The 20,814-nt window shown below is 53.7% G+C and overlaps 1 protein-coding gene across 2 annotated transcripts in view; it reads right to left on the bottom strand.

Moving 5' to 3' along the window:
* SPTB (spectrin beta, erythrocytic) overlaps nt 1-20,814 on the bottom strand; it is a 124,474-nt gene that overhangs the window by 14,868 nt on the left and 88,792 nt on the right. For both annotated transcript variants that reach the window (XM_059373394.1, XM_059373395.1), the window contains exons 16-32: nt 17,825-18,569; nt 16,454-16,656; nt 16,252-16,342; nt 14,335-14,481; nt 12,797-13,060; nt 12,228-12,434; nt 11,715-11,804; nt 8,270-8,548; nt 7,660-7,790; nt 6,591-6,795; nt 5,910-6,284; nt 4,277-4,521; nt 2,970-3,108; nt 2,434-2,518; nt 1,406-1,602; nt 1,072-1,121; nt 528-606 (exon numbers count right to left, since the gene is read on the bottom strand). In XM_059373394.1, coding sequence (XP_059229377.1) covers nt 528-606; nt 1,072-1,121; nt 1,406-1,602; nt 2,434-2,518; nt 2,970-3,108; nt 4,277-4,521; nt 5,910-6,284; nt 6,591-6,795; nt 7,660-7,790; nt 8,270-8,548; nt 11,715-11,804; nt 12,228-12,434; nt 12,797-13,060; nt 14,335-14,481; nt 16,252-16,342; nt 16,454-16,656; nt 17,825-18,569 — 3,532 coding nt within the window. The remainder of the gene's footprint in view (nt 1-527; nt 607-1,071; nt 1,122-1,405; nt 1,603-2,433; nt 2,519-2,969; nt 3,109-4,276; nt 4,522-5,909; nt 6,285-6,590; nt 6,796-7,659; nt 7,791-8,269; nt 8,549-11,714; nt 11,805-12,227; nt 12,435-12,796; nt 13,061-14,334; nt 14,482-16,251; nt 16,343-16,453; nt 16,657-17,824; nt 18,570-20,814) is intronic.

The raw sequence follows: 20,814 nt of genomic DNA on the forward strand, positions 1-20,814 counted from the left end.
TGTGTGTGTGTGAATGTGTGTATGTGAATGTGTGTATGTGAATGTGTGTATGTGTGTGTGTGAATGTGTGTGTGTGAATGTGTGTATGTGAATGTGTGTATGTGAATGTGTGTATGTGTGTGTGTGAATGTGTGTGTAGGGCATGCTGGGTTAAAGACGGAGTAAGACGGAACACGGGAGAATGATGGGATGGTATAGAAAAATAAACCTTCCCTGGATCAACTCTTTCTCCTAATGTAGATAGTGATGTATTTGTACAATAAAATGTATTAGACTAGATAAAATCAAAGTAAAAAGAGTCATGTCAGTGGGCTGGCATGTCAGTGTCTTTGGGTTGAAGGAAGGAGGGCAATTATTCTAGAAATTAAGAAAACCTAAGTGAAAAGGAAGACTGATGTGGAAGAGGAGTCTGGACGCGCGGGTGGTCCAGCCTGTCCTCGGTTCCGCCCTGGCCGAGCCTAGTAGGGACGGGAGGGCTCCGGCAGCAAGGACTCCCAGGAACCAGACAAATAGGACAGGAAACTGACCGGGGACGTTCTCTCGGTGGCTGCGCGATGCGGACCTCGGGGAGCCTCCCCTGCTGTCTCCCCTTCTTCCTCTTGAGGCCTGTGGAAGACCCAGCCCCTCTTTAGAAACTGCCTCCCCGCAGCCAGTGCCTGGCTTCCTGCTCTTCCCACCAGGAGCCTGTCCGCTCTCTCCTGGTCCCGGCCTCCCAGCAAAAGGCTCTCAGCAAGGAACTGCTTAATTGGAAACACTATGGCAGACTCTTTAGAAACGGACACAGTTGAAGGCAGAACGGCCTCTGGAGCATGTGTTCAGTGGCTCCCAGAGCAGGGGGCCATTTCTGCCTGCACCAGGCCTTCAGACTACCCGTGATTTGGGGGAAACACAAGCTCCTCTAGGCCTTTAGCCTGCAGACACCCCAGACTTCTCTGGCTAGTGGTCTAGGTGTGAGAGGAATTATTAAGACATCCGGGGGCCTGTTTCTGATGAAAAGCACCTTCCCTCCCCCTTCCCACCCATCCTCCTTGGCAGAACGCTCCTGCTCAATCCGCCTGGCCCTCCACTTACCCACTCTCCTCTTCGGGTCTGTCTGGGGTCTGGCGTTCTTTTAGCTCAAGCTAAGGGGAAGAAAAGACCCAGGGTATCAGAGTAGCCACAGAGAAGAGGCTCTTCCCTAAACACAGCTCCCCACGCACCTGGTGTTTGTTCTTTTAGAAATTACCGCCTTTATCTTTTGCATTCGGAAGTGCTTTCTATCTCTCCTATTTCCTTCCCACTCTGCCCCTCGCCAAGCCTTGTATACTGTCCGCGTGTGCCTAATAAGAGGCTCAGAGTTCGACTCGAGGTCCCCCCTCTTCTGAGGTGTGGCTGCGGGGCCTCCCAGTACGCGTTCCCAGCTCACCGTGGTGGGCTTCTCCAGGGCGGCAAAGCGCTCTGCCCAGCTGGCCGTGGACTTCTCAAAAGCCTCATGCCTCCTGATAAGCTTCTCCACACCATCCACCGTGTGTCCAAAGTCCCGGCTGGCCAGGTAGGGCTCCTGGGCGATCAGCCATGCTTCGGCCACAGAGGCGTCCCTTGAGAACTGGCACACTTCCAGTACTGCAACGGGGAACAAGCCACAGACCCACCCACAGGGCCCAAGAAGGGCCTGTTAGCACTCAGCAGTGAGCTGCTCCACAGACGAGGAGCTGGTGGCCAGGCAGGAGGCCCTCACAGGGGTCCCTGAACCATGGGGACACCCTGCTCAGTGGTGACCTACTGCCTGAGACCACTCGAACCCATGTCACATGGGGGAGGGTTTCCTCATCTCCAATCCATAGTTATATTGGAAAAACACATGAAACAGAACAAACTCTGTTGGAAAAAAATGTAGCTTAGAATCCCCTTTGACAAGCAGCCTTTTGCCCTACGCGCTTGCTTCCCAGTACTTGGCTGCCTCCCATAATTGTGCCCAAGCAGCCGCGGGGCTGTCAGGCCTTCCTGGCTTGCGTGCAGCTCCCTCCTGAGTGGTAGGACTTCCCCTTTCCTCGGTCTCCAGCTGCAGAGGACAGAGCTCTGTGTCTGACATGCCTCAGATCCAGCAGTGGGAGGTGCTAGAGCCTTAACCTGACCCCTCCCCCCGGCTTCAGGGACAGCAGCCTGGCACATGGTGGTGGTGTCCTCCTGGCAGAAGCCGAGCCACTCATGTTCTGCCTGGACCCAGGCGGGGCCGAGGGCAAGCAGGGAGAGGGCATGCGGGCTGGTTAGGGGTGGGCAGCCAGCAGCGTGTCTATGCGGCTCCTCTGTGTGGACCCCCGAGGCCCTTGGCTCGAGAACCTTGCTTATGGGTGGCATTCTGGGGTCTCCTCTCTAGGAGGTAAAAATCACTCCTGCCCCGCCCCCACCTCAGCAGGAGTCTGCCCCCCTCCCCCAACTTCTGGGTGTACTCACGCATGCGGAGCTGTTCCTGGCGGTCCTCCCACTTCGCATCCATCTCCTTCCTCCTGGATAGCACCTGCTTCAGTTTCTCACTAATCTGTGGGAAGGAAGGGAGAACAGCTCAGGCTTTTAGTAAACCTTCCTCTTGTCTGAGGTGGTGTGCAAATGCGTCCTGCAAAGCATGCTGAGTTTGGTCACAAGGACCTCACTTCAAGTCCTGGCCCTGCCACTAGCCAGCTGTGCTACCTTGGGCAAGTGACTTAACCTCTCTGAGGCACGTGTGCCTCTCCTAGGAAATGGGTCTTGCCAACGCCACAGCATGCACACATGTGGGTGGCTAGGTGGGCTATGAGCCCGCTCTCCTCTACTAAGCTGCCAGCCTTGGCTGGGGCCGATGGGGCCCCAATCCCTGGGCCTGCACACAGCTCTGACGCTCCACGAGTGGGAGAGTCTCCTCAGAGAACCCATGGCCCACAGCTCCCTCCCAGGAAACTGTCCAGCCCAGCGAGAATGCAGGCAAGGCTCCCCTTCACCCACTGTCCTCTCACCTCCTCCGAGGCCTGGTGCTGCCTCTCCAGCAGGGACTCCCCCAGCTCTAGGCAGGCGCTAAAGTTCTTGCTCCGGGTGTCGATCTCTGCCTTGATGCCCTGGTGATACTTCATGAGCAGTTCCACTGAGGAGACATCCCTGGGGGATGAAGGGGGGGGGTCAAGGGTCAGGGAGGGAGTTTGAGGAAGAAGGAAACTCTGGGTGACTCTGGCCTGCCTGATGTCAAGTCTAGACCACAGAGGGCCGCCTTCCACCTGCCTGGGACTCTGACCCCACTTCCTCCTCTCTCTCTGGCCAGCCAGGGAGTCCTCTGCCAGCCTAGCCCCAGGGGGAACATTGATGCCCTAGTGTCTTCCGCTGGTCAGCTGGCAGGGGATGAGTCAGGGGTTTGGGGACCCCAGAAGGAGCCTGGGAATATTATTTGAGAATAAAAAGGAATGAGGTTCTGATCCTCGCTATAACATGGATGAACCTTAAAAGGTTTGTACTAAGTGAAACAAGCTAGTCCCAAAGGACCACATACTGTAAGAGTCCCCTTCTAGGACAAATCTAGGACAGGCAAATCTAGAGAAATGGAAACTAGACTTGGTTGCCAGGAACTCGGGGGAGGAGGGAACTGTGGGGTGATGACTGCTAACGGGTACCGGGATTCTTTCTGGGGTGATGAAAGTCTTCTAAACTTAGAATGTGGTGAGGGCCATACCCGGTGGTGGTGAGAAAACCCCTGAATGGGACATGTTAGTGGCCGAATGGTATGTTATGCGAAGTGCATTCTGAATAAGGATGTAAAGTATAAAGTCTTGGCCATGACGGGCACTCCAGGGCAGAGGGTCAGAGATGGGCCAATGACCACTGCCAGGGAGACAGTCCCCTGGAGAGCTGCTCCCTGCCAAGGTTCTCACGGCCATGAATCCCCCCGCCCCCACCTCACATGCATAATGAGCTCCTTCTGGAGCTTGGGGAAAATGGCCTCTGCATCCCAGCACGGGGCTGATACATAGGCTCGGACCTGCCCAGCTTTGGGTGTGCAAAGTGCTTACTTTCCCTGACAGCTGTGGTCACTGCCCTGCCATCAGGTCTGAATGGCAGAGGTCTCTCTTGCCACTCTCAGGGCTCCCTTTACTCTGAAATGATCGGTGCCCTCAGGAGAAGCTAAGCTACTCCGTTTCTCCCTGGACCCAATCTCAGGTGCTCCCACAGTCCAAGATGGTCCCCCAAGGAGAAGTCGCAGGGCAGCGGCCTGCTCTGCCAGCCTTGGGGACAAAGGGGCTGAGGGGTGGGGCTGTCCTGAGGATGTCTCCCTTACCTAGGCTTCTCCTGGGTCTCAATCTGCCGGATGACGCTTTCCATCCAGGAGAGGAGGTCCCGGGCCATGCTGAAGAAGCGGAACTTGTCTGCCGTGTCTACCAGCTGGGTGCGGCGGCCAGCACAGGCTTCAAGCAGCGCTTGCCAGGCGGCGGACACTTCTTGCTCCTTGTTCTGGATGGTCTCTGCTTTCTCCCCAGCATATGCCTTCTGCAGGCGGCCAGCCACATCCTGGAACTGCTGGACCTGTGGTTGGGCAAAACTGAACGTCGTTCCCCAGAAAGATGTGCCTTGGGCCTCTGCTGGGCAAGTGGTCTCTCTCCTCTGAATCTCCCTCCCCAGGTCTCTTCTGGAAGGCAAGATCTTCAGCCTTCCACTAATGCTGGGGGAGAAGTCTCCTTGTTTTGGCCTCTATGGACCCAAGCCATCCTTTGGGTTTTGATGAGGATATAAGAGTGAAAGGGACTCTGTGCCCTTTGGTCTCCCCTGAAGTACTGTAATAATAGTAACTATGTGCCAGGCATGCTTCACAGGCACCCTATGAAAGAGGTACTACTGTGATCCCTGTTTTTGAGATGAAGAAACTGAGGTACAGGGAGCCTGAGTGAGTGGCCTGAGGGGTGCAGACTGGATTCCCTGTTCTTAACCTCTCCATAAGCTGCCTGTCCAAGGGAGCGGCTCTCCCAGGCCCTTGTCTGAGGCCAGTCCTGGTGCAATGAGGCCTCATTCCTGAGACTTTAGTGGGCTGTGCCCCCCTCAGGAGCTACAGCACCCCTGAAGCCCAAGGGCTGCAGGGCAGGCCCTACCACCAGCTGGATGACATTCCCAGGAGCTTCTCTTCTGAGTGAACCAGGGCCCGACCCACCTCAGTGTCTTATCCCTGAGCCCCGCCGGGTGGACACAGGACTCCACAGCCAGCCCCTCTCTCCTGGGGCCTCTGCAGGGCTCCTGAGGCCTACGCAGCAGGGGGCCCCCTGCTCTCACCCTTTCCATCACACCAAGTTCTGTGGAGCCCTATGGGCCTGCAGCAGTGTCTCAGGGACCACCCCAGTGATGGGAGGAGCAGGTCTCAGTAGTTCCTGGGGTACCCTCCTGCCCCACCAGCTCCCATGTGGAAAGACTGAACAGCCCAGAGACTGAGGGCATGGGGTCTAGAGCCAGGACGCCCAGATCCGAATCCTGGCAGCACTGTCCACATGTTCCAGGGAGCTCATTTACGCTCCGTGCCTTGCTTTCCTCATCTATAAAGAGCAGATGATGTTTGTACGTAGCTCTGGAGTATGGGACAGAGTGCGATGCTGACACCAGCACCGAGTGCTGGAAATGCACCGTGTGCGAGTCTGCCAGGAATGCTGTGGCACAGCCAGACACCGAGCATTTTTAGGTATTTGATGCCTTAGATTTTTGTGAGGTTTCAGATTGAAGAACTACTTCTGAAGCTAAAGAATGACTGAAAGCCACAGCTCCCAGCCTTTCTGCCCCAAGCTGTTGCCTTTTGAAAGAGGTGAAATTTGCTGGTGTCCATTCCAGAGGCTGACACCCCCGAGCCCCTGGGGAAGAGGTGGACAGCAGGTCCCTGGAGCCTGCAGGGGGCGGGGGGGGGGTGGGGATGGACAGCAGGGGACAGAAGGCACCTGCAGTTCCAGCAGGTGGAGCTCCCGCTCGAAGGCCGTGTGCACCCGGTGGAAGGACTCGGCCGTGCTGGCGTCCAGCCCCACGTCCTCGGGCAGCTCTCGGTGCTTCTCATCAATGAGGCCCAGGATCTCCGTGCCCGTGTAGAAGTAGCGGTGCAGGTCGTAGGAGGCGGCCAGCAGCTGCATGCGCGTGTCAATGAGCTCCAGTAGGTCCGCCCACATTTCATTTAGCCCATCCTTCCACTCGGCAATCGTGGCCGCCTCGCTGTGGCCGGCGTCGATGAGCTGCTCGATGATGATGTTCACGTTGTCCACCCGCTCCTGCCCAATTGCCCCTGTCTCACGGGCAAAGTCCCGGAACTTGTCCCGGAGCAGCTGGACATGGGGGAAACACAAAGGTGGTTATCGGGGCCTAGGGCTGGGGTGTGTGGTGTCATCTCCCTAGCCGCAGACCTTCACAAGGCGGGAACCACAACCACCTGGGGCCACACCTTCCCGGGGAAGCGTGGGCTCAGGGGCAGTGTGTCTCCACTGAGGGCATGGGGTCTAGAGCCAGGATGCCCAGATCCTGCGTAGCACTGTGTGTGTGTGTGCACGCGCGCGTGTGTGTGTGTCTGGCCTAGCGGCACCTGTGTCTCTGGCGTTGAAAGAAGACAGAGAGCAGTCACTATGAGTACTCACAGTAACATGGTCAAAGTCTTGCCCCATCTCAGGGGAGGAGGCCACCAGCTCCTTTTCTGAAATCCACTGCTCCAAGTCATCTGTCTCCCTCTTCAGCTGGAACAGGTGATACATGTTCTCCAGCTTCCGCCTGCGTTCTTCGGCTACCTCCTTCAGCCCTGCGTACTGCTTGTCCACTTGCCCCTGAAGTCGTATGATCTGCTCCCTGGAATTCAAAACCAGAAAGCACTCAGAGACGAAGGTAGAGAGTCCAGAGCTCTGATCCCAGCTCGGAGGGGCACATCTACTTCTCCCCAGCCCCGTGGCAGGGAAAGCTGGGGAGGAGAACTAGGCAGGACGAGAGCAGTTTTTCCTGGGAAGTTTTGGGTGTGTGGGGGGAACCATCCTGTGGACCAGAATGCCTCAGGAGAGGACAGAAATGTGTCCTGTCTGGACAGGGTGCCTCCCAGCATTGTCCCTCATTCCAGGAAGCTCAGGGAGACAAAAGGGACCTCCTCCATTATCTCCCAAGGAGGCTGATGGAGCAGCACTGGCAGCTCGGCTCCAAGGGCAGCAGGGATGGGGCTCAATCCCTGGGGCTCCTCAGGAGATGCTGGGGTGGCTGCTGAAGCCCCACAGCTGTGGAAGCCCTGCAGGCAGCTGAGGTCTGGGCTGTGCCTGGGGGAGCAGCCCGATGGGTCTGGCCCAGCAGACCCACTGACCAGATGGATGTAGGTTTTCTACCTTCATGCCTATATAATGATTCTTGCTGAGACACTGGGAGATTCTGAGGTGCTTTCTGGACCATAAAGAGAAAAGCAAAGTTTTGGAACTCTTGGTTCACTGAGAGGGTAGCTTCGCTATCATATTTTCTGACCTTGAAAACCAGGCCTTAGTTGGCCCTGTTCATGCAAAACCAAGGCATGAGTTGCAATTAGGCCAATTAGCAGTCCAGAAAGCAGTGGTCTCCAACCCAGTTCTTCCCCAAACTGTTGCTATTTTCCCCCTTAGACCTGAAGGGATCCCAGCTGGTGGGGTCCCCCAGCCTGATGTCCATCACCCGGCCAAGTCACTCCAGTGGCACACGCACCCCTCAGGGTGGCCCGCGGACAGGAGGCCCTGGGCCCTGGTGGCCAGCTGCTTGATGTTCCTCCCGTATTCCTCCAGCGCGTGCTGCTGCCTCAAATGCCGCTTCAGCATCACGATGGCGCTCTCTTCGTCCTAGGAGGCAGTGACTCTCAGGGCACTTGCTCTCAGAGGTGTCCGAGACTGAGGTGCGGAATGGGGGGTGCAGCCAGGCTCGGAGGACCCTCACAGGAGAGTGGTGCACGCTTCCTTCTTGCTACTCGTTCCTCGGCAACACCCCGCCTTCCTCTTGATCTTCTCGGATGCCTACCCTCCCAGGCCCAGCTCCAATCTGACCCTGTGAAAACTTCCTTAGAGGTGACTCACCTCCTCCCTCCCTCCCTCCTGGCAGGCCCTCCATACAGAAGCCACGGCACGAGAAAGCTGGGGAAATCTTGGGTTCGATCACATCTAAGTTGGCAAACGGGGCACCGGGCTGTGGGATGTCTGCCACAGCGGCTGACCCTTCAGACGCCCGGACTTCCGATGCGCAGCTGCTCACTGCCGGCCCCACCCCTGCTTTTCCTCCTGGCCTTGGCTCCCAGCCTGGCACCAGCGCCCCAGCCCGGGCTGACCTTGGGGATCTCGTCGGAGATGATGTAGAACTCCTGCTCGCTGATCCAGGCCTCGGCCTCGCCCGCGTCCAGGTAGTACTGCTGGGCTTCGCTGGCATCCCGCAGGCGCTGTAGCCGCCCAGCCGCCGCCTCCTGAAGTGCATCCCATGCATCCTGCAGGTGCCCCAGGCGGTCCTGGATGTCCTGACAGTCAATCTCAGCCGCCTCCAGCAGCTGCCGCCCTCTCTGCAGCACGTCCTCCACCCGCGGTGCGTGGCCCAGGATCTCATTCTGCAGCGTCTGCGGCCAGAGGGGAAGGGCTGGGAGGTGAGGTGGGGGGCTGGCCTGCAGGCAGCGGCTCAGCCAGGGCCCCCTCTGGTCACTCGGGCATACTCCGGAGCTAGTGAGGGCCCGGTGGTGGCCTGGACCGTGTAACCTGTGCACGGTGAGTGGCAGTGCGGGCCTTTGGACGTGGCTCTCTCTGCTCCCTAGGCCTCCCGTGTCTCAGCACAGCTTGCTTCTTAGCTGATTTCCTAAATGGCCTTTGAGATCCTATTTTAGCACCTCTGGCTCCATGGGAGACAACAGCTGATGGTAGCTCCTTGCTCAGAGTCTGCCCCCCATTTCTATTTCTCAGATCTTTTGCGAACTCTGTATTGTTTGCTGTTTAAGCCCTTGGTCATGGAGAGGGCATTTTCCTCTCTCTCTGGTGACAGGGTGGCTTTTTTCTTTGGTGGGCCATTACCCATGTGTGGCTCACTTTGGGGTCCTAGAGGCCCTGCCTCGCTGCTGCTTGCATGTGGGCTCTCGGCTCCCACACCTCATCTCCTCCCTTTCTACAATCTCCCCGCAGCCTTGAAAACCATCGGAGGGCAGGGGCGAGAGCCCTACACACAATCCGACAGTGACTGTCAGCACTGAAAGTCCACAGAAGCAGCAGGAGCCACAAGTCACCTAACTTGCTGAAATACCTTCTGACCCTTTATACTGGGAATCTCAATCCTGACTGTTTTTCATGGTCCGTGCCACTGAATTCCCACAACCCATGGTATCAGCTCTGTGTGCCACTTTCCTTCCCTGAGATCCTGTGACCTCTGCAAGGGATCCTAAAATGTATCTCTCTCCCTCTCTTTTTAAGTAATTCCTTTCCAGGCTCCCATGCAGTGTGCTTCCTTATGAAGCATTCTTTCTACCTCACGTGTCCAAAGAGAGCTATGAAGTAATTTCCTAGGTCCTGGGCCTCGTTCTGGGCTCTAGGGACAATGTGGGAATAAGATCAACAAAACCCTGCCTTCATAAAGCTTACACTGTCGTAGACAGAGTGGATGGTAAGCATGGAAATAAGTGAATAAATGTGGATAATGAGTGCTATGAGGAAGATACCCCACTGAGATCGAGAATGTCTGCTGAGGCATGCTGGTGGCTACTTGAGCTGGGGGGCGTCAGGAAGGGCCTTCCCAGGGAGACGGCATCCTAGTGAGGCATGAGCAGTGAGAAGGAGGTAACTGTACAAAGGTTTGGGGAATGAGTGTTGCAGACAAGACAGAAGAGAAAGCGTAGAGTCCCTGGGCTGGAAGCCAGCCGGGACCATCTGGAGGCCAGAAAATCTGGAATACTATGGAGGAAGGTCAGAGTGATGAGAAGTGAGCTTTAGAGGAAGGCCAGAGCCAGATCAGGTGGGACAGTGGTTCTTAACCCTGGGTGCACACTGAATAGTCTAGGAAAACACAGAGTCAGGGCCCTATCCCCAGGGACCTTAATTAATTGGTCTGAGGTAGGAACGGAGCATCCACAGGTTTAGATGTCCCCCAGGTGATTCTACTGTGCAGCCAAAGTCGAGAACCATTCATGTGAGCCCTTGCAAGGGCTCACATGAATGGTTCTAGCTGTAATGGATAACCATCAGAGCAGTGGTTCTCAAAGTGGGATCCCACACCAACACCATCGACGTCATCTAGGATCTTGGTAGATATGCAAAAGTTACCAGGTTCTCCTCCCAGAGTCTGATTCAGTAGACCTGAGACTGAGCCTGGTCAACTGTGTTTTAACAAGCCCTCTGGGTGAGTCTGGTGCATACTGAAGTTGAGAACCACTGCAACAGAGGGAAAGATAAAATGAGATTTAAGCTATAGCTGGTCTGACTCTGTCCCTGGAGAAGTCTTGACAAGGGCAGCCAGGCTTTCCCAAGAGGCTATCTTTCCCTTCTTGGTTGGGGAAACCCACCTATATTTGTCTTGCCCTTTTCCTGAAATAGCAACCTTCATTCAGCGGAGCTGGGAGTCTTCTGGCAATCACACTGAGGCCAGATAGAGTCAAAGACTTTAGTGTCAAAAGGACTGATGTCAGCTCGTTTTACAGATGAGGAAACTGAGGCCCCAGGATACTGCCTTCTACCAGTATCCTTCCTTTAACTATAGGTTGTGGCATTAGTGGAACCCCTACCTACTAACTTCTAGCCCAAGACCCTGCCTGTGCACACTGGAGCCTTTGTGACTAGGTCAATGTCAACTGGAAGCAAATGGTCTGAGGAACTTTTCAGACACCTCTTTGAATGTAACTCAGACCCTTGCCCAGTTGCTGGGCTCTGTGAGCAGATGTCAGCTGCTGTTATTGTGAGGAAGTACTGGCTGCCAAGGCCTTTCTTCCCCAAGGAAGTGCTGAGCTGATTCAAATTCTGGGACACACTGCTCTTCTCCAAGACCATTTCCCAGGCTCTTGTTGCTCTTGGGCGTGGCTGCCCCCACTTCCCGACCCAGAGAGTTGAGCAGGCAGGAGGAGCCACTCTCTGCCCAAGACCAGGGGCTGGCCGTAGAGACACCATGAGCGCGTGCAGCTGGTCTTCTTGGAAGACAAAACACGACACTTGTACTCCTGATACAGGAGGAAGTACTGCATCTGCTCACTCCCAGGAGTCTGACCAGGGTCTCTGAAATGATCCATGAGGTTTAAGAAAGAGCAGAGCAGCAAATGGATGTTGCTCCAATAGGCTCAGGGGCCAAGTTTAAAGGCTTCCCATGAGTATCCTCACGTGGCAGAGAAACGGGGCTTACTTGCTCTGAGGATATCCAACAGGTCAGGCTCAGTCCTGAAAGAGGGGCAAGTCAGTCTTAGGAAAGAAACCAGGAGATATGGGCTTCCTTTCAGGCAGGACACGGGACACATGACACCCAGGCCAGGGTCCTGTAGTCACTCGATGCTCTGGTGGGTCTGAATGGCTCCTCCCAAATCATCTGGACACCCCCCTACCAGCCCTGCCATGGACTTCCTAGAATTTTCTCTGCCATCACCAAAGTTCTCTTTTTATGGGATCTGGGGGCCCCACAGCTACCAACAAGAACAATAATCTGCTGTTGCTGGTCCTCTGAAGGTCAGGGCTGGGCATTCCGCCCTGTGCAGAGCAGGATAGGGCAGGGCTGTGACAGGGAGGGGGCAGGTGGGGACACTAACGAGATGAAGCAGGACTCACCTGATTCTTCTTCATTAACAGCTGCACGTTTTGCAGATTCGTGCCGTAGTTGGCTGACTGGGCCAGAGGCAGCCTCTCTTCCACCCAGAGCTGTAGAGACCAGAAGGTGGGGCTCAGCAGGTGACAACTGTGGCCACCACTCACCCCAGACAGAGTCAGACAGAGCTCCCTGGTTTTCTTCCCACACTCCGTCAGGGTTTTGTCCCCATTTTACAGATGGGGACACTTAGATATTTTGAATTGAGGTTCCAAATAATTTGCTTCTGGTCATCCAGGTGGAAGGCAACACAGCTGGATCTTGAACCCAAGTCTGTCTGTCTCAAAGTTCATGACTGAGTTACTGTTCCAAAAGCACTGTCTTTACTTTCATATTTAATATAATTATCATAACGGATCTGAGATCCGGAGGTGAGAGAACAGGACATGTGCTAAGAACCGCCCTGGGCGGCAGCCAGTTATCCTGACGGCAGCTGCCTGCTCGGCCCCTGGGGGAGAGGTCTGCGGCCAACTCACCGTCTCATCTTCTAAGTCCCTGGTGATCTGCAGCTTGGCTCGGGATGATTCCAGCTGCTTCTTCCTCCTCTCCAGGGGCTCTAGGAGGTCCAGGAACCGCCTCTCGATGCTCATGTCTGTGTCTCCTGCCTCCTCTCCCAGCGAGGGCACCTGGGCAAGCAGCTCCCCCAACTCCTCCTTCCGCACGTTCACTTGGTCCTCCACACGCTGGGACACAAGAGGACATGTCGGTAACAGCCTTGGCCCCTGGGTAGCCCTGCGTCTGCTTCATCATCCATATCCTATCCATTCTTAAAGGTCCCGCCTCCCCCAGGAAGTCTCTCTGGATGCCCCCACTCAGCCTTCCCACAGGTGCTTGTCCTATACTTCCTGTGCATTTTTTTTTTTTTTTTAAATCCAGGATCCCTGTCTTACCCACTGCAAAGGGGTAAGAAATGGGTTATCAACCAGGAGACAGTTTTGCTCAAGTCCCGCTAAGAGGAACAGAAGGAATTCTCCCTTTCAGGTTTCAGATTGCCTCCCCAAGATCTCCTATTCTGACATCCCAGGTCTACATCCCACTCACGTGCCTTCAGCTTCGCCAACATCCGGTTGACACTGGTCAGGTCCTTGCCGGGGTCATCAGACCGCAGCTGGTCCTCCATAGCACTGATCCACTTGTTGAGGTCGGCATGGGTCTGTGAGCGCAGGTAGGAGCTCCTGGCAGCTGAGAGATGCTGGGCCCTCTCCTGTGTGGTGGCCTGAAGCTCATCCCAGAGCCGGTGCAAGTCTTCCAGCCTCTGGGCCACCCGGGCTGTATACTGGGTCTTCTCTTCCATCAGCTGCTTTCCTTCCTGCATGGGGAAGCAGGAGGGCTCACCCTCTGAGGCCCAGCAACATTGGAGTGGCCCTCCAAGGGTTGTAGTTGCCAGGGGTTAACTGAGGGGAGGTCGGGGAGGCAAAGAATGTGCCTAGAATGCAGGTGAGCCTCCGCTGACTCTGCACCCCCAGAGTTATTTGCAGGAGAAGATGTGACAGGGAGGGGTATGTCTGGGGCTAAGGGCTCCAGAAGACTGTAGTATGGGGAGTTGCTGCTGACCAGGATCAGCTGATCTAAATTATTTTTTAATTAAAAGAAAAAAAAGAAACAAGATCCACCCAGGTCCAGCCAACATGGAAAGGACTCTATGCTCTCAATGGTCTTCCTAGCAGCTGTGCACTAGTCTTCGGTGGTGTCTTTTAGTTACTGGGTTTGTCTTACCGGGTTTTCACCTGCATAAATGTACACTTTCAGCTGGGTACAGTGTAATCAATTTGGGCCTAGGAATGTATGTTGCTAATAACAGCCAATATTTACTGCATACCTCATAAGCGCCAAGTACTATGCATGCTAAGCGCTTTAATGTTCACAATTCCCTTGCGCAGGTACTGCTATTACCCTCATTTTTCAGATGGAAAAAGTGAGGCTCAGGGAGATTGAGTCGTCGGACAGTCTGGCTCAGAGTCTGCACCTTCGACCACAATGGCTGCTGCCCTGTGTGGACCCTACATCTGCTTCTTCCTGGACAGCCACAGCAGCGGGGAGCAAAGGTGAGGGCCGCCCAGATCGAATGCCAGCTACATTTAACTTGGGCCCTGGAGCGGGCTTGTTATAAAGGGGTCATCCTCTTAGTGTCCCCCATCTATGAGGGGTGTGAGTGACCACTCCTTGGTGGTCTTGCCCATCCAAACGATGAGGTTTCACGGTCCCCTGGACTACTGTGCTCATCTCCCACGTCCCCCTGCCCTCGGGCAGGACAGTGCTGGGGCCCTGGTGAGGATAATGGAAGCACACGGAGAGAGCTGGTATCCTGGCACCAGAGGCTGAGGCGCGCACCCAGGTCTCCTCAGTGTCTGGACTGTCCCCAGACTCAGGTGCCCCAGAGGACACACCGATTCTGACCAGGCCTAACAGGACTGGACGTGGCAGGAGCTCTGAAGGTTGGACTACTCTTTAGAGAAGTGTTTCACTTCCAGGTTCTATATTGTCCAGTAAGCTTCAGACGGTGGCCACGCGCCGCGTGAAGCCCCACTCAGGCATGCGCATCTGGGAAGAGAGCCCCCAGCGCACCTCACTCATTTCACTTACCGCATCGATGCTATCCAGCCACCCCTGGTGGGAAGCCAGGTCTGCCATAAAGGCCTGGTGCTTTGCCCACTTGTTTTGTAGGTTTCTCGCGTCATCATAGGAGACATCCTGAGACGTTAGCAGCTTGTCATTGATCCAGAGAGTGAGCTGTGGACAGAAGGAGGGAGTCCAACAGTCTTTGAGTGGATCTCTTTGGCCAGGGGCTCAGGGCAGGACCTGCGGTTCACCTCTGACTGCAGAAGGCAGTCCAGGAGAGGAAGTATGAACACAGCGGAGTACTACTCTCTAACGCTCGGTCCCTGACTCTGAGCACAAGCAACTTAACCTGTGTTGTCTCAGGGCTAAAATAGCGGTACCTGAGCGTCTTCCCCAGTCGAGTGTATGCAGGTGACACCAGGGACAGTTACGCTTCTTGCCATTTTTCCAGGACCTAGGACAGGGTCTGGCCCACTGAAGGAACTCAGGGAATGCTTACTGAATGGATAGATAAATCCACCCCTTGGCAGTAGGTGAGAAATCACTAATAAACACAGAGAAAATGTTAGCTGAGGAAGAAGCCAAGGGCAGATCTTGTAATTAACAATGAGGGAAGAACTCTGATGAGCATCCGATGTTTTCAGAATGTCCTGGCAGCAGACCAAGCCTGGTTGGTGCCAAGGGCAGAGGCAGATAAAAACAAAGTTGTTTGGGCTGAGAGGAGAGGGGTATGAGGATGGGAGAGAGAACGAAGTCAGAGAAAGCACCATTCCACACAGAAGGACCACTCATGGAGGGGCTCCATGCGTACTCCAGGAGTGCAGGTTAAAAACATTCCTTGCGGGCTGAGCAAGGACCTTCTGAGTCAGCTCTCCAACTAGGAGACTTGTTGAAAACACTACTGTCTCTCTCATCCCTTGAGGTTTTGATTCCTCTGGGCCTGAGCGGGGCCCAGGACTTTGCATTTAACAAGTGCCAGGAGTGGCTCCATAATTTGCAGGGCCCAGTGCAAAATGGGAATGCTCAAATTATTAAGAATTTCAAGATGGGGGCGCCTGGGTGGCTCAGTGGGTTAAAGCCTCTGCCTCCGGCTCAGGTCATGATCCCAGGGTTCTGGGATCAAGCCCTGCATCGGTCTCTCTGCTCAGCAGGAAGCCTGCTTCCTCCTCTTTCTCTGCCTGCCTCTCTGCCTACTTGTGATCTCTGTCTGTCAAATAAATAAATAAAATCTTAAAAAAAAAAAAAAAGAATTTCAAGATGGCAGGGGTGCCTGGGTGGCTCAGTCATTAAGCATCTGCCTTTAGCTCAGGTTATGATTCTGGGGTCCTGGGATCAAGTGCTGCATCAGGCTTCCTGCTCGGAGGGGAGTCTGCTTCTCTCCCTTGCCCTTTGCCTGCTGCTCCCCTGTTCTTGCTATCTATCAAACAAATAGATAAAATCTAAAAAAAAAAAAAATTTTTAAGATGGCAACCACAGAGCATTAAAGCAAGCATGAGGTCCTTCTGAGCACAGGCCCTAGATGAATGCACAGGTGGCATGTCCTTGAAGCCGGCCTTGACCAGGGCCCCATGGGACTTCCATAGAGATAGCCCTCAGGCTATTCTTTGAGAAACCGTGTCCTGGACTAGGCAAATTAAAATTTGTAGATTTGGGGAAAAAATTATAGAACCCACGATTCTAGAGGATGACCTCAGAGCTCCCCTTATGAAATTCTAGACTCTCAATTTCTTTCTTTTTTTCTTTCAAGTTTTTTTTTTTTTTTTTAGTAATCTGTACACCCCAATATGGGGCTCAAGCCCATGACCCCAAGACCAACTGATCCTGCTGTTTGGACTGAGCCAGCCGGGTGTCCTCCCAGCCCCCATGACTGTTCTACCTCAAGGGCACTTTGGTCCTAGCAGGGAATCTCCTGCAAGGTGGCCCACCTTGCTGGAGCCTCACCTCCTGGCAGTTCTGGAGGAAGTGCTGGAGCTCCAAGTTGTCCTTCAAAATGACAGAAGCCTCCTCAGCCTTCTCCTTGTTTTTCTTGTGCCTGGCAGGGAAGCCAGAAGCTGTTGTCACCACAGTGCTGAGCCCAGGGACCTTGCACAACATCACCTGCCCTACCTGGCTCTAGCCCCGTGAGCTTGGGGGTGGAGAGTACCTGTCCTCGATCAGCTGCACCTTCTCCAGGATCTTGTCTGAGTAGAGGTTTTCTTCAGCTACCAGCTTGTTTCCAGAGTCCACAGGACTCAAGACCTTATCCTCGTTGTTCTCCATAGATACCAAGAAGTCCTCAAACTTCCGGATTCCAACCTCTGCAGCTTCAAGGGAGTCTGGGGGCTCCAAGTGAGCCAGAGTATATTCCTGTTGAAGCAAGTTTCCAGACAAGGCATGGACACATGCTGGGAAGGCAGTGAGGGCATGTGCCGGGCAGAAGCACCCTGTGCAGCCATCTAGGCTTCAGCATGAACGGTGCTCCCTGGAGTTGTGCAAGGAAGAGGCAGTGCCCTAGGCCTTGGCCCCACCCCCACCTCAGGGGCATCGACTGAACTGTGTGCCTGAAGCCACATGGAAGGGTAATGGCTCAGTGGAACATTCACCTCTTCAGCCTCTAGCTGACCCAAGAACAGGGCACAATTTAGGAAACAGGGCTGGAAAAGGCATGTGATAAGGAACAAAGAGGATTTCCCCCCAATTCATGGCTAGAGAGGGTCCTTGGAATCTAGAATTTGAGGAGAAAAGGGAACCTTCTTGCACTGTTGGTGGGAATGCAAACTGGTGCAGCCACTCTGGAAAACAGTATGGAGGTTCCTCAAAAGTTAAAAATAGAGCTGCCCTACGACCCAGAAACTGCATTCCTGGGTATTTACCCAAAGGATACAAAAATACAGATCTAAAGGGATCCACGCACCCAATGTTTGTTTATAGCAGCAACATCTACAACAGCCAAACTATGGAAAGAGCCCAGATGTCCATTGACTGAGGAATAGATCAAGAAGATGTGGTGTGTGTGTGGGTGTGTGTAATGGAATATTACTCAGCCATGAGGAACAATGATTTCTAGCCATTTATAACAACGTGGATGGATCTAGCTAAGATTGGTTGGTATTATGCTAAGCAAAATCAGTCAGAAAAAGACAAATATCATATGATCTCACTCATATGTGGAATTTAAGAAAGAGATGAACATATGGGAAAGGGGAAAAGAAAAAAGGAGAGAGGGAAACAAGCTATAAGAGATTCTTACTGTTAAGAACAAGCTGAGGGTTGATAGAAGGAGGGGGGTGGGGGATGGGCTCGCTGGGTGATGGGGATTAAAGAGAGCACTTGTATTGAACACTGGGTGTCGTATGTAAGTGATGAATCACTGAATTCTACTCTTGAAAAAAATATTGCATTGTATGTTAACTAACTAAAATTTAAATGTAAAAAAAAGTAGGATCTGGTCTCTGAGGACATTCATAGACTCACCAGGGCTCTTGCCCTGAGAGATAGCACCCTCCCCCCACCAGCCCTGAATACCTCTCCCTACCTGATTGCTGAGGATGGCTTCAGCTTGCTTGGCATCTCTCTGGAACTCCTGGAAGCCAAGGCACTGGGCGAGGGAGTGGTTGCGGCTCTCCCACATGCGGCACAGGGCATCCCAGCCAGCATCCAGACCCTCCAGCCTCTGGCGCAGGAGCAGGTACTCTGGGTCTGTCTGATCACGGATCACATTCTTCCCGGACTCCTTGACCTTCTGGAAGTTCTCTTGGTGCCTGTCAATGTCGTCTTTGATGGCCACGTGCTGCTGTAGGAGCTGCTCGGCCTCCGGGAAAGACTCAGGCATGTCCTCGGAGGCCACAGATTTCTGGGCCATGGACAGCCAGGCCTGGAAGTCATCCAGATTCTGTAGGAAGGTCTGGAGTTTGCTGGCTTCCCCCAGTGAGGCTTCCTGCTCTTTTAGGGCTTCCTGCAGTTGCTGCCACAGCGTCTCCACATATGCCTGCCACTGGCCGATGTCCTCTCCTTGCTCCGGGTGTGAGGCCATCAGCTGCTGCGACTCCTGCTCCAGGGCACCCACACGGTCCTGGATGGCGGCCACGTCGCGCTCCAGCCCTGACAGCTTCCGCTGGATGGCAATGATGCCTGCCAGGTCCTTCATGGCCCGCACCACCTGCATCTTGTCTTCGATCCACTTGCTGGTCTCCTCACAATCCACGCAGTAGTTTCGCACCCGGAGGGCCGAGTTCACTGCCTTCCGCCGGTCTGACACTATGGTCTGGAATGCCTGCCACCTGCAAAGGGGGACACAGAGACACCCTCTTTCTTTTGCCTTTTTAAAAAATTAACATAAAATGTATTATTTGCTTCAGGGGTGCAGGTCTGTGAATCCTCAGTCTTACACAATTCACGGCACTCCCCATAGCACACACCCTCCCCAGTGTCCCTGCCCCAGCCCCCCCATCCCTCCCTCCCCTCCCCCCAGCAACTCTTAGTTTGTTTCCTGAGATTAAGAGTCTCTTTTGGCTTGTCTCCCTCTCTGGTTTTGTCTTGTTTCATTTTTCCCTCCCTTTACCTTAGATCCTCTGTCTTGTTACTCAAATTTCTCATATCAGTGAGATCATAGGATAATGAGATACCCTCTTTAACATTTCCCACAGGGCCTCCTTACCCAGATTCCCACCGGAGTCTCTCCCCATAGATCTTGTACCCTGAAAAAAATCATCTACCCAACACACTGTGATGAGTAAGACTCATTTATCCAATTTTCCCCAAGACAATATGAGCGTCGATCAGATCTTCCCATCAGCGGGAGCAAGCAGGGATGTGATTCCAACCATAAGTAAAGGAATGGAAAGGACTCTCAGCTCGGCTCTGTAGGTAGTTGAATTTTGGGCAAACAGAACTTCCCCCAATTTTTTGAAATGCTGAATATAATTAGAAAGCTTATATTTATCAACTTAAAAACAATTTCAGGGCATAGGGCCCCATAGGTTCCTGCTAGAGGAACCATACAAATGCCTGAGACTGTGTTCAAAGAACCCAAGGCCTAAAAAAGTCACCTTGGCTCTAAAAGAAAACAGGCCTTATGAAGGAGGAAGGGGAAGAGGAAAGGGAGAAGCTGGGGTTATAACTGAAATGTATAGCATAACCTTAACCTTCAGACGCAGGGTTGGCATGGAAACGGGAACTATGCAAAGGTCTGGCACATGCCCTGGGGTCTGGGGTTGGCCAGAGCTCCTGATCACCCTCTTCTAAAGAGCTGTGCATCGCCCTGGCCCAAGACTACCAGGGACCCTTTCCTTGGACTCACTCTGAGTGACATGTAATATGTTCGTAACATGTAAGCACATGGGAGTGTGCTCACTGCTCATTTGCTGAGCCCATCTTTCCTGAACACCCACACCCACAAGGTGTAAGCATTATGTTAGCGATTGGGTGGATATAGTCCTGGCCAGACTTTGCCTCCTGGAGTGTGTGATGTAGAGAAAAATTAAGACAAGCTCACAAAATAACTGTAATACAGAATGCTGTGTATAAAGCACACACCAGGCAGAGAGGGTCAAGGGAGCCGTGAGGGTGACAACGGTGATGGGGGCAGGTCTCGTGGCAGCCAACTGAGCGGGATCTCAGTGAGCACCTCTCTAGCACTGCTACCGTAGTGACCTACTTAAGGATGGGGCCCTGGCTATCTCACCCTGCTCTGTACCCCCAGCACCGGGGGGAAGGAAGCTGAGGGACTAGGCAAATGGCCTGGGGAGAGTGTACTGTGGGTTCTCCCAAGGTGTGACAACAGCTGCTAGACAGGTCTGCGAAGAGAAGTAGGAGACAGGCAGGGGAGACCTGGGAATACCAGGAGAGAGAAGAGCAAGAGCTCAGAGATTTCACAGCTTCCGTCCTAGACAGAGAAGTCCTTCAGTTCTGGAGAATTCTGTGCCTCTATGCAAGAAGCCTCATGGTGATTTTCTAGGTTTTTCCAGGTGTGGACTCACTGCAGCCATGAGCAGAGGCCACAGAGAGCATGGGCTGGGAATTACGTATGGTTCTCCCTGCTGTGCTGTGTCCCCGATAAAACAAGTTGACAGAACCACTCCAGTCAGCCCTGGCCAGGCCAACTCAGAACCTCAGGCTTGGTCCTGGGCCCAAGATTATTAAAAAAGAAAATATTGGTCAACTCGAGTGCACACGGCAAAAGGCGATCACTTCTTCAGTCAGCGTCTGAAGGACTCCTATGTGCCGAGCTTGGCAGAAGATATTTCAGTTTTGTCCCTGTTCACTCATTTCACTAAGCATTTATCAGGCAACTGTCCTGTGCCTTGTGCCAGGCACTGTTCTAGGCTCTAGGGAGGTAGCAACAAACAAAGCAAAGTGCTTGTTCTTATCTGAGTGGGAAGGGACAAATCAATAAGTCCATGATTCATCCAAGTGGTGACAAACACGATGAAAAAATAAAGTGAGGTAACGAGATAGAGGCACAGGGGCTGGGAGGGGGGAAGGAGGTAGTGGTGTTCAACTGGGTCAATGAAGTCCGCTTCAATA

The sequence above is a fragment of the Mustela nigripes genome, chromosome 13, assembly GCF_022355385.1.
Source record: "Mustela nigripes isolate SB6536 chromosome 13, MUSNIG.SB6536, whole genome shotgun sequence".
NCBI classification, from domain to species: domain Eukaryota; kingdom Metazoa; phylum Chordata; class Mammalia; order Carnivora; family Mustelidae; genus Mustela; species Mustela nigripes.